We start from the raw sequence: 13,339 nt of genomic DNA on the forward strand, positions 1-13,339 counted from the left end.
GTTTTCAAATGCAGCACAGTACATTCAGTTCTGATGCTTTTTCTCAGAGAAATTAAATTTTCCCTTCTGCAGAGCTGGACACTGGACTTCGTAATTGATTTTTTTTTTTAATCAAACTTTTTGATTCACTGTTATATGAGGAATGTGACTTGAATAACATGTGGGAAGGCTTTTTTTTTATCCTGGGAAAGGGGCATCTTGTTTTGTTCCAGGTGATTTGTTACAGAGATATCTTGAGATAATGAGTAAGATGTTCAGTCTGAGAGCTAATCTTTGGGAAAAGAGTTAATTTTAAGGTCAGTGGTCCAGCTGATCACACGAGGACAAGTAGAGGACAAGTGGCAAGTTACAAGAATGCATTGCTGTGCAGGGGGAGGCAACAGCCTCTTTTGGCTGCGTTGAGAGTGATGTAAGTGTTCAGGAAACTACACCTGAATACTAGTGAATGCTAGTAAATATTTTCTTTTTCAAGTGGAAGCTGTGGTACTCAGGTTCACGCCTGGCTGGTGCATTCTTTTCCACTCTGGATGCAGTCTGGCAGTATCGCACCATCCAGAGCTCGGCTGGAGGCAAGGTTTCCTGCTGAAACCTGTCTTTATAACTTGCTCTTTTTCTCAGTGGTAAACACGACAGTCTGCTGGTGGGTTTGAAGAGTCCTGCGCATAGTCAAATCTGGCTTTTAGCACTGGTTGAGAGTAACCCCAGGGAGGACATAGAGGGGATGAAGAGAAGCTCTGAACACCACTAAATTTGTAGATAATCAAGTATCTGCTGTGAGAGGACCATGGAGGATGATGGAGCACTGAATGTCTTGAAGACGCTGATGGTAAGTTGCTTCCTAACTAAATACGAAGCAACTTACTATCACTGAATCCACAGCTAGAACAAAAATAAGAAAAAAAAAAAAAAAGTTACAAAGATTTGCCTCTACTGGTGATTTTAAAAAAAAAAAACCCAAAAACCAACAAGTAGGAGGCTGTTTAAATTTTGTTTTGATTTTTTTTTGTCTAGGCCAGAAAGGTACTGTTTGTGATTGTTCAGTCTTGTGTTAGCACTCATCAGGCAAGTATGTTGCCTCTACTGGTGATTTTAAAAAAAAAAAACCCAAAACCAACAAGTTAGGAGGCTGTTTAAATTTTGTTTTGATTTTTTTTTGTCTAGGCCAGAAAGCTACTGTTACATGTGATTGTTCAGTCTTGTGTTAGCACTCATAAGGCAAGTATGTACCATTCATACTAAGGTACATTATTACTACGTGGTTTGGATCCAACTGTGTAGGACAGGTGCCTGCAGGCCTGTTTTGAACATTTATGTACTACTTAAAAAGAATCAGACTGCTAACATTCTGAGGCGATTTGAGAAATTAAAATCCTCCACCTGTGCTGAAAGTGGCAAGCAGACTGACACCACAGAAGAAAAACTAGTCCTCAGAGAGATCAGCTTAAATTTGGCCTCTGCAGCAGTTTCTTCTGCCGAAGTCTCTAGCAGCCAGGCTGCTCAGTCTTTCAGCAGGTACTAGAAATGAAGGATGAGGCTGTCTTTTAATGGTAGGTGGAAAGTTCAAAAGGGTTTGTCTGTCACAAACGTCTGTGGCTGTGTTGGCCAAGCCAAACTTGGCAAGAGGAGTTCTTGAACAGGTATACGCAACTCCCTTTTTTCCAGCTGCAAATGCCAGACCTGAGATTCACACCATATTATAACTAATGCAGCAGTCTTTCTGTTCTGACTTCCTGTTAGTGTGCTCCATTTGAAAAATAATAGGGTTTATTCTTGTTCAAAGGTCTGCTTAGGCTTGAAAGCAGCATCCTCAGGCATACTGAGGTCCTACCCCTGTGTGTTGTGTGCGGTTTTCTGTTTCTTTTTCAGTTTCAGGATCTGTTAGAGCTTCGTGACTTTAAAATAAATATGCTCATGAGCAGGGTGCAACACAGTATAACCCCCCCAAAAGGACAGCAAGATTTATTTCAAAATTAATTTTCTGAAATCCTTGGTGACTTAGGGTTTTTTGGCAGTATGAGATCTTGGATGATTATGTAAGGCTTATTTTAAACCAGAGCATGCAGAAATATGCCGGTGACGGTGATTTGATAGCACGTCTTGGTGATTGCATGTGGAGGTAGCTATGCTAAGACTTGCTTGCTCTAAAGGAGGGTCTATGAAGGCTGACATTACCTTCAGAATTTTTTTTTTTCTTTTTCTTTCTTTCCTAACCTGGGGTTCCTGGTGGGCTGTCAGAGGCAGGTTTTTCTGCCACCCTGCCCTGGAAGGGACTGGAGGTGAATTTGGAGCTGGTCTGAGGAATCCATGCGGCAGCTCTGCTCCACAAAAGCAGAAAGTAGGAAACAGCACAGAAGAGGACTGCAGGAGTCTTTCCATACTGAAGTTTGAACCATTATCCACTGAAAGAACAGTTTGAAATACTAGCTAAATATTTAATAAATGATTTTAAAACATTTTACTGTAAATAATAAGATAATGTGCCCGTATTCATCTGGCACTTTTTAATTGCAATTAATGATCTTTGTTGCTTACTCACTTAGACAATTTACTTGTATTTATCCATTCTTACTTTACATCTGGGAAAATAGTAAATTGAATGGCTTTGTTCCGAAATCCATTTCTAAATGAATACTTCTGTGGATTTACTATTAATTTCATATTGGCTTTTCTCTAATACATTGCTACTTTTAAAATGAAGGACTCTGTAGTTAGTGCTTTTCTTAAGAGAGACTTGATAAGCACTCTGTCATGATGCTGGCAAGCCTGGAGCCTCTAATGGGACCTCGTGTTCTCATTTCACGTGTCTGTCAGGGTTTTAAAATACTGTATTTCCAGAAGGTGACACTGGGTGTTTCAGCTTGACCTGCGTAGCTTGCACTTGGTCAAATTGTGGAATAGCACATTGCATACTACTAATAACTCATAGCCTAGATATTAGGAAATACTGTCTAGCCTTATTCAGGTAGTGTATTTGCATTTGTAACCAAGTAGTACAACTCCATTGTTGCGTAGACACTATGAAAACACTAGCTGCTTGTTAAAGTAATTGATAGATATATGTGATAGCATTGTTGTAACTGTCTTCTCACACTTAATTAAATTAAATGCAAATTAAGTTAAATGCAGGTAGAAACTTGCGAGTCAGTCCTTGCACGTATGTTCTAGTTGGTGTTAATAACTCTGTGGCTTTTGGAGTGCAACTCAGGCTGTGTGTTGCAGATTTCTTCATGTGTGTGGTAGCTCTTCTGTAAAATTTGAGTGGCGATTCTGGGCACCTGTCTAGCCCAACATCTTGTCCGTGACACCAAGTGGGTATCAGAGGAAGAGTATGAACACAGCAAACATGCATCATACTTCTCCCGCATACTCTCCTAGCTTCTGACTGTTTCCAGTGTGGTAGGTTTCCCAAGCCAGATGGGGGTAAACCATCCAACGGATTTCTTCCATGTACTTGTCCAGTTTCCTCTTGAACCCAACTCTCAGCATCCTTGACATCCTTTGGCAAGGGGTTCCCTACAGTTTTATTCCCCTCTGCACGAAGAATCATTTCTGTTTGCTTTGAAAACTTTTCCTCTGGCTTCATTTTGAACACGTCTATTCTTGTATTGAGAATGATGGTGAACAGTCTATCCCTGTGCACGTTCTTCATGCCAAGTGTTTTTGTCAACCTCTATCAAATTTCTTTCATAGCTATCTCAGCTTCAGGCTTGAAGAGTCTTGTGCTTTGTGCTAAGACCTAACACCTCTTACATGCTTCTGCCAACAGGTGGCTGTTTTTAATAGTCAACTTTATAAATGCTTTAAGATATTGCTGGGTATGATGTAAGCATATTACTATACTAGTGTATTAAGCATTAAGTAAGCATATTACTATACTAGCCCGAACATAACATGACCTCAGATACAAGGCAGCTCCAGTTCTCACAGAACAGATAGAAAATCGACAAGCTAAATTCAAAGTGCCATCTTGGCAACGTGCCCCTCCTTCCTGGTTTGCTTTCCAGATCTGCTGCTCTGCCTCTTTGCTCTGCCTTTTTGCAAACCTGTGAATCGAAGACATGCCAGAGAGAGGTCATGGCTAGGTTGATATCTGACCTTGACTATTGCTGGTAGTAACCTATGTTCAGATTTAAATTTGACTCTCCTGAATAATCTTCATAGCAAATATTTTCACCTCCTTTGATCCTTTTTCAGTTTCTAAATATGCTGAGCAGCATATGAACATGTACTGGTATCAGCCTTTCTGTGACCTTGTGGATGCAATCTCTTCTCCATTGTGAAAAATGACCATTTTATATTCGTTGCTTTCTTGTCTTTAATGCACAAATTTCCTCTTTATCCCGTAACTCAGATTTTTTAAGAACCTTTGAGGGATTTTTTAAAAGATGTCTTTGAAAAAATCTAACTACGTCGTATGACATAAGTCACCTTTATCCATTTGCCCTAACCCAGTAGTGAGGCTAGTTGTCTGAAGGGATCTGCATGGCTGTTGCTTCATCAGTGATCTGCAACTGCAAGCTCTTACGAAGTTGTAAGTTGTGCTTAAAGTGCAGACCGAGAAAGTTGGATTTTTGTTTTTGAAGTTTTCCTTTTGGTGAATGGGGGGAAGCACCTGACATTTGGGCCAACACGTTATGTGACTATACTCATACCCAGTGAGTGAACTTATTCTGTGTACTACAATATGTAAGAACAACAGAAATAACTGTGATAGTAAAATCTTGGTCTAACTGAAGTTTGTAAGAGTATTTCTGTGCTTTGTAATGAAATCTGGATTTGATTTTTGGCTGTCTTATTTGTGCCTCATACCTCATGAAGTATCTGATACTAATATCACGTTTCTTTTTGTTCCTAGAGAGCAAATCAAAAGGCCTCCAGTGGGTGATAGATACAACCATTGCGTATCCCAAAGGTGAACCTATAGATATCCAAACTTGGATTCTTGGCTACCGACAGCCAACAGTTACACATGTGCATTACAGGTAGGAAATAAACCTTCTACTCTTACATTGAACTAAAATATTAAAAAACAAGTATTCACAAGTTAGTAACATCATGTTTCAGGATATGGGAAATCAGTAGCAATGTCTTTTTTTATGTGCGTCTCACACAGATGGGCAACTCATATTATCTAAACACAACTTTTTTTTCTTTTGAAAAGTTCAGTGACCATTCCATATCTTAGCACATTAAGGTTTTGACTAACATCCTGTGGCTGAATATCGTTATGGGGAATATATTTGATGGATAGGTCATCTTTTCCACTTTAATGTTAAGGTACTGGTAAACCCAAGTTAATTTTTTTTTTTAATAATGACAACAAATTAAAAATCACTGTGTTATTAAATAACAGGTTTATTATAACAGAGATTATATATTGTATTTAACTTTCTGACAAAGAAATGTCAGCTTTTTCACTCAAAGCATGCTCTTAATAGTTGAGCAGAGCAACATTCTGGAAATAGTAGCAAATCTCATTGACATCTAGGATGGGATACTATTAAAACTTTTCTCCTCAGCAGTTCTTTGTCTTAAGACCTAAACCAATGGAGAGAAGTTGCATTTTGCTTTTGGTTTGCAGTTAATTGCAAGTCTGAAATCTCCAGAAATATTTTAACACTCTTCCTATGCCAAATAAGTAGATCACATTTTATTCCAAAATTGCATTATTTTGTCTTAATTCCCTTTTGCTGATTTGGGGAGCTTTTAGATTTTTACAATAAGCTTTCAAATATCCTTGTGCGGATCCCTTGGGTGACAGTTTAACTGGAATGACCTTCTCCAGCATCACTGCTGCCAGTGTTGTATGATGCAGAGTACAGGCTGCTCACTGGAGCTCCTTTCCACAGCCATGTTTAAAAGTACTGGTAAACCCAAGTTAATTTTTTTTTTTATAATAATGACCAAATTAAAAATCACTGTGTTATTAAATAACAGGTTTATTATAACAGAGATTATATATTGTATTTAACTTTCTGACAAAGAAATGTCAGCTTTTTCACTCAAAGCATGCTCTTAATAGTTGAGCAGAGCAACATTCTGGAAATAGTAGCAAATCTCATTGACATCTAGGATGGGATACTATTAAAACTTTTCTCCTCAGCAGTTCTTTGTCTTAAGACCTAAACCAATGGAGAGAAGTTGCATTTTGCTTTTGGTTTGCAGTTAATTGCAAGTCTGAAATCTCCAGAAATATTTTAACACTCTTCCTATGCCAAATAAGTAGATCACATTTTATTCCAAAATTGCATTATTTTGTCTTAATTCCCTTTTGCTGATTTGGGGAGCTTTTAGATTTTTACAATAAGCTTTCAAATATCCTTGTGCGGATCCCTTGGGTGACAGTTTAACTGGAATGACCTTCTCCAGCATCACTGCTGCCAGTGTTGTATGATGCAGAGTACAGGCTGCTCACTGGAGCTCCTTTCCACAGCCATGTTTAAATCTGTCCCTGCTTTTTATAGAAATCTGCCTTCAAGTTTTTCCAAAGGTGAACATACTTACATCCTAATTTATGTAAGGTATCATAATATTTATTGTGCTTTATTCAGGTCACCTTAGTACTCTCTCGGATATCTGGGATAATTGCAAGTTGAATGTATTTAGAATTTTACTAAAGAGTATTTCCAAAAATACTTCATTTAAAAAAGAGAGAAAGTTATCTTAAGTTGAATTAACTCCCTGCTTCTAAATGTGTATATTCAAAATGTATTTTTGAGCATGAGCATCAAAATGATGGAACCTTCCAACTTGAATGTTACAGTTCTTGTAGTACTAAAATTCTAAGAAAAAATATTGGAAATTTTTTATTGTTGGGTGTAGGTTTGTTATTTTCTTCCAGAGGGTCTAAATCACTGGTTTAGACAGGGGCAAGCCTCTCTGTTTTTGTTTGGGTTTGTTTGTTTTCTTTAATAACCTCTAGTTGTTATGGCTGACCCTGTAAAAATATTTGAAGTATGCCACAAATGGAAACTAATGCGGCGGCATGTCTCTGAAGGCTGAGAGCTGGATGTAATACCTCTGAAATGAGAACTGAGTGTCTTGGTTTTAACTGGAGCTTTGGCTAACTTTCCAGCCCTGGTAATTCTTAAATTGGCATGTCAAGTTTAGGCATGTGTCCTCTGGACTGTAAGGGCTTTAGTTGGATGCAGGGTAGCAATTCTTAAAGATGCATTTAACAAAGTACCCTGGCTCTGACAGCGGGCGGTAGCAGCAAAGACACAGGAAGGCAGCCCGTGTGCCATCTCTGCGCATAAACACACGGTGGCTGTAACATGTTCTGAGCAGGCATCGCATCTGGATTGCTCTTTTGGTAGGTGCTGATGGACCTGGTCTTTGTGAACCGTTTTTAACCTGCTTATACTTAGCCTTGTACAATTTCCCATGGCGCAACGTGTAACTGTTCTTGAGGGTGGTAGCCAGGACCACTTCCTTGTTGCTAGTGTTAAGTTCTCCACCTGATGCCTTCAGTGGGAGCACCCTGTTTCCCGTGTCCTGCCACAGTAGTGGATGAATCATTCCTCAGTGACGCTCTCCGTGGCCCGTGATTTTACAGAGCTTTCTCATATCCTGCCTTAGCTGTCCATGTCCCCCTCCTAGCCCAGCAAGTCTTCATCTATTTGGTGTCTCCTTACACAAAAGCCTTTCCCTGATTATCTTGTTATTTTTGTCTGCGCCTTTTCTGGTTCTGCTGTAACTAGTTTGTGAGTTGACTGGCATCCTGAATTCCCCACAGTGATTTCGGGGTCGCTTACCAGGGTAGTAACAGCTAATCTTAGAGGCTGTGGCAGTGTATGCGTAGCTGCTGGTGCTTTTTCCTTCCCCAGTGTTCATTGCCTTGCGTTTACTGGTATTTAATTTCACCTGCAACTATTGTCAGGTCCTTCTGCAACTCTTCTGACTATCCAGAATAATTCTATACCAAAGAAGTCATATCGCTTTTGTATCCTTTTTTCCAGATTTAGCATATCATCTAGCTATGATACGCTAAGACCTTTTAATGTGTCTGGAATTAGAGCTGTAGTTTGGAATGAATACGGTGAATTTTCACCTTCAATGTTTTTGACAATAAAATTTATTTTTAGATATTTTTGTGTGGCTTTAAAAATATTTTTGTTTTACGTAAATGATATATTTATCCATGGCAGGATTAGCAGAGAGTGACTGAACAGCGTGTGTACATGAATTTACTCATGTTGCATCATCCTTTTCTGTTGCTTATACAGAAATTTTCCTGTTGGATTCCTTTCAGGGCATTACAGCAACTGATTTTTTTTATTATTATTATTATTATTATTTCCCAGATCACCTGACTTTACTCATTAGGGGTTATTTTTTTAGCAGAATGCTGTAATGTGATGGGCACCTTCAGGGTTTTGACAACTTTAAATCATGTATCGATGATTTGAACGGAGTTGTTGGTACCACTGAGAACCTGTGAAGATGGAGTATGTGCCTGGGAAACTGGGGGTGGCAGACAGGGAAGAGTAGGGAATAACCGTTCTCTCTGAAGGGGTTTCTGGCCTTAAAGAAAGAGAAAGCCTTACAGCTCTGCTATCACTTCATTGAACCTTCTCCAGGATTGAGAAGCCAGATAATTGAAGCCCAGTGGGGCTTCAATTGATGTCAAATGACATCAATTTCTTAGAGCTTATTTTTGAAATTATAGGTACGGTCAATGGAAAACTGTCTCTCAGGAGCTTTGTATGTGTGCCTCCTAGGCAGCGTCCCCACTTGTCCAAAAATACAGTGGTGTCTCGAGCCTGTTTCTGCGTCAGATCTTAATCAGGAGCAGTTCTGGAAAAACACCAAAGCCCTTTATGCTGGTTAAACAGTGCATGCTACAAACAGCTGTACTTGGTGCCCAGCTAGCTGATCCTTGCCAACATGTCAACCTCCTTCCTCTCATCCCTGGCACTTCTGTTTGGAAATGCAGAGCTGCCTTTTAATGTGCTGAAAAGTGTCCTGGGAGGTTTCTGTGCAGTGTTGCTCCCTGAGAGCTGGTCAAGCCGCGGGGCGGAGGGTGATACACCAGACCTGGGTAGCTGTACGGCTTGACCAGGAAACCTAAACTACTTCTTTAAGTTCATCTTCCATGTGGAGACCAAAACATTGCTGTAACAGAGCCATTAGAGTATCTGGGGTTGTCAGCTGAGAATGCCAGCGCTTGTTCTGCAGGTCACAAATTCAAGGTGGTTCCTCAGTAATTCTAATTGGGTATTAACTACTCTTTGTCCTTAACAGTGTAGGCAAGGATTAAATCAGTGACTGAGGTTTGAAAAGGCCTGTGCTGTGTTGAGCCCTGAGATGTCCCTTGTAAAGTTGGTGCATTTCTTTAACTCTTTGAACCAAACTCAGTTAGCAAAGGAAAACCCAAGGCAAAGTGGACTTCATCTTTAAAAAGATGGAAATGTCAGAAGTGTCTTCCAAAGATGGAAAATGTCAGAGGTGTTTCTATTTTTCTGCTTTTGACATAGATGTCCTCTGAGATTTTCATGAAATGTATATCAAGTATGTCTGGATTGCTGTTATTCCCTCCTTTTCCTTCATTTAGTGCAATAAGATTTTACTCGTTGTTTGTAATTTGGAATGTCTTGGGAGATTACATTTGAAATAAATTTTAAGGGTAATTTTTAAATAACCGGGGAGGGAGAAAGTTCTGCATGAGTCTGTGCTCTAGCGCACTAGTTTCTTGTCTGTCATTTCTTTTAACTGAGTTACAGGAAATAAAAAAAAAAAAAAAAAAAAAAAAAAAAAAAGCCCCTTTGGAAAAAAAAAAGAATAGTTTTGACCAGATGCCATCTCTACTGTATGAAAGGAGAGTCGGGATTTAAACATGCTTTTCCCCTTTTAGAGTAATCCAGAGTGAGGAATTGATGTATGACAGCAGTGGGGGAAAAAGCAACGTTTTCTGAGCTACTCGAACTGGAGCAGAGGAGACTGCAGAGCCTCTTTTGTTCTGGTTGCTCAGTCAGTCTTTTCTGCTGTTCCCCTTGGTCACAACCTGTCTCCTTCTGCCGTACGGTCTTTCAAAACTAGTGTTTTCCTTTTCTCATAGCCTGTCCTTTTACTGCAGGATTATTTCTTTTTCATCCTACTTAGGGAGCAACAGAGGAGTGTAGAGGACACAGCAAGCAGCCTTATGTTTTCATTTTTAGATGCTTTTCTAGCTGATGGAAATGGCAGAGAAGGTTCAGTTTAATCCAGTAATCTTTTTTTTGTTTGAAAGCTCAATTTTTATAATGAGTTGAAGCTTGCTTTTCAAACCTCAATTTTCTGTACAAATGACGTGTTTTTCAGAAGTTCATAATTAGGCTAAGCTGTGGCCTGATTTTCCTCAGGATGTCAAAAAGACACTTCCCTAGAAAAAAGGACAATTACCAAATTTCAGATTCTTCAAAACACAAAGGTGTGAGAACTTATCCTTTCAACTATCGAATAATTTTTTGACCCTGACAGGCTTGTCTCAAAACTCATTGGAAAGTGCTGAAAAACTGGGTTTGCTGTCTGAAACATAATACTCAAAGAAAATATCTAATTAACTTCTTCCAGGTCAAATGGCACTGGGATTTTTTGGGGAAATTTCAACCCATCTGTTAAAGCAGTAAGCACCAAAAAAAAAGGGCTGGAAGGTACACGGCATCTCTAACTACAGGCATCACTATGAGACCTGCCTTTTAATGACTCTGTTGGAAAGGTTTGTTTTATCAGAATGGTTTAGCTTTACGCTTGGATCATTTTGTGATGTACATTGACCATAAATCCAGATTCACTGCAGTTACACTCAGCAGAAATAAGCTGAGTGGGTTTGGTGTCTGTGTAGCAAGACTGCATACTGGCTACTATTTTCAGCTCCCACCGTTTCCCCACAGTGAGTTGAGTTTTGGGATTATTTCTTTTCTTCATACACCAGTCACTTCTTTAGTCTAACTGACTTGGTGTTTCTCAGCTGGTGTCCAAGTTTCTCTAACAGTAAGATTTCCCATGTGCTGCAGTTCTGTTGTCAAAACCCAAGAGTTAAAAATTGAAAAACCCCTGGGTATGAAGTTTGTTTGATGCTTAGCTCCCTCTCAATCAAGAATGGCGTGGGGTTAGGTTTTTTTGCGTTGGCTTCCTGCTGGGTCATGCCCTTGCATTGACCATCTCCCGCATTTGCACTGCGTGATAGTGATTGTGGTGTAGAGGCCCTGAAGTCGGAGCCAGCTGTAGTCGCCTCCGCCGCAGAGGGTAGCTGCATTTATGCTGCATGAAAGTACCACACTATTTCCAGCTAACTCAGCTATCTTTGTGCCATAATGCGGATGAGTACTATGTCACCTTTCTTTCTCGTACCAGTTTTTGTACTGTGCTGCTGTTGAAACAAGCTTTCAGCTACTGAGGAAGTTCTTTTTTTGTGTCTACATTGATACAGATTTATTGAAGTAAACTAGACTCCTAGCTATAAATAAGATGGAATACATTGTGGTTGCTGAATGAGTTTTACAGAAATGTCTATGAAGGGCATCCAGTTCGGCAGTATATTTTAATATGCTTTTTTTTACACAAGTAACTTATTTTTGGTCATGCCTGAGATGTACCAACAACCTCCATCATGCTGAGTTTATTTAAAGAGTCATTGAAACAGTAAATAATATTATGATTTAGAAGGCGTAGGGGTAATAAAGAACTTTTAATTCAGGGTAGAACAGATGATGAATGGCAATTGGTACTTAACAGTGGTATCTATGAACTTTAGAATTTTAATAAAGAATTAGAGGTTGTTTCTCCAGTAAGGACCATTTAAAAGAGATTAAATGTTTCTGAAAATGCTGCATTTCTGAAAATTATTTGGGATCGTTCGAGAAATGGCCTATCAGTAGGTAAGTCTCCACAATTTCTTATATATGCCAACATGTCTTTGGCAGTTACATCTCTTTTTTAAAATCCTTTCTTCTTTCCTGGACTGTCATTTGTGCTAATATATTCTGGTTTGGGACATAGAAACACATTTGTGTAGTGGTTTAAGAAACTTGCCGTCCCTCAGTCAGCTATGTGGAGTGTCCCACAGCTTTTGTCACCTCACAGCTGCAGATAGGTAACCTTCAGCTAGAAGATTGCTTTAATGAAGCTGAGACAGCTTTGCAGACTCCCGTCAGAGTATGTCTTTACTTCTACCACCACTTTTAACTTTTCAGGGTGCAGCCTATGGGTGGCACTGCTTTTATTGAAGTTTACCCCCTCCTCACCTCCCCGTGATGATAGCAAAGCAGCTGTTCCCTTGATGAGAAATGAAAGGAGGAGGCATTTCCATTCTGCTTGAATTTTCTGGTCAAGTTATCTTATCCAGTGCTATTAAATTCCTTGTTTGCTACACCAGGAACAAAGAACATTCTTATTTTCATGCAATGTGAGGTTAGTTTTGTCCAAAAACTAGGAAGATTCAAGTGCCCAAGAGAATCTAGAAGCTTCAGATATTACATGTTGACCTTGTTCCTTGTCAGGACAATTTTATGTGGTGATAACATTTTATTTTCCTGATGAGATCAGCAAACTGTTTGCTTTTAGTGGCATTCCTGATGCTGGATGCCCAAACGTGGGGTAGAGCCAAGATGATGCTCATGCTGTGACCACGTTGACAACTGTTTACATATCTCATTGAAAAGAAGAAACTTATTTCCTGCATCTTTTAACAGTAGACCTGGCAGACCTCGCAGCCGATGGTTGGGGATGACCCTGCTCCATTTAGAGCGATGGCTTTCCGCCCTTGTTTTGGATTGTCTGTGTAGAGAGCTTTGTAAGGTTAGACTTTCTCAGTTACCTTTCCTGAAACCAGTCTCCTTAAAGAGGGTGTTCTTCTAAAACACAGATGCAAAAGGAGCCCTCTGATGGGCAGAGATGATGATAGTGGCAGAATGTTTAGTATAAATACAGGGGTGTGTGTTAGCTTCACCTTATCTAGTACAGGAAGGGCTTGTTCCAGAGTTTTAAGGATTTTTTTTTTTTTTTTAACTTTCCATCTCTAATTTAGCTCAGTCATTAATAAGAATGTTCTGCTTGTAAAAATAACTCTGGATAATCTAAAAATATGTTTGAAAATGCTTCTAAATACATCAGCACTTACCATTGCTAAATGGTGACAGTCATTGTAGCATTATTGGAAAACCAGTTGTTTTCCACTCTGCATATTAATATTCATTCAAAATGGGTGTAACGGTGACTGCTTCTTAAACCGCTAAGAAGCGGAGTTTATATCCAGAGACTCAAGTATTCTGGTACTGTATTGGTTCGTACAAGAGCCTGGATGGATTCAAGCAGGAAAGTGGTGTGCTGTGTTCCATTGGTCTCTCACAATACTGGTATC

At 39.4% G+C, this 13,339-nt stretch overlaps 1 protein-coding gene across 1 annotated transcript in view; it reads left to right on the forward strand.

Moving 5' to 3' along the window:
• LPGAT1 (lysophosphatidylglycerol acyltransferase 1) overlaps window positions 1-13,339 on the forward strand; it is a 68,556-nt gene that overhangs the window by 41,945 nt on the left and 13,272 nt on the right. The window contains exon 5 of the mRNA XM_009279598.2: window positions 4,856-4,982. Coding sequence (XP_009277873.1) covers window positions 4,856-4,982 — 127 coding nt within the window. The remainder of the gene's footprint in view (window positions 1-4,855; window positions 4,983-13,339) is intronic.

The sequence above is a fragment of the Aptenodytes forsteri genome, unplaced genomic scaffold (genome assembly GCF_000699145.1).
Source record: "Aptenodytes forsteri isolate BGI_AS27 unplaced genomic scaffold, ASM69914v1 Scaffold195, whole genome shotgun sequence".
Lineage (NCBI taxonomy): Eukaryota > Metazoa > Chordata > Aves > Sphenisciformes > Spheniscidae > Aptenodytes > Aptenodytes forsteri.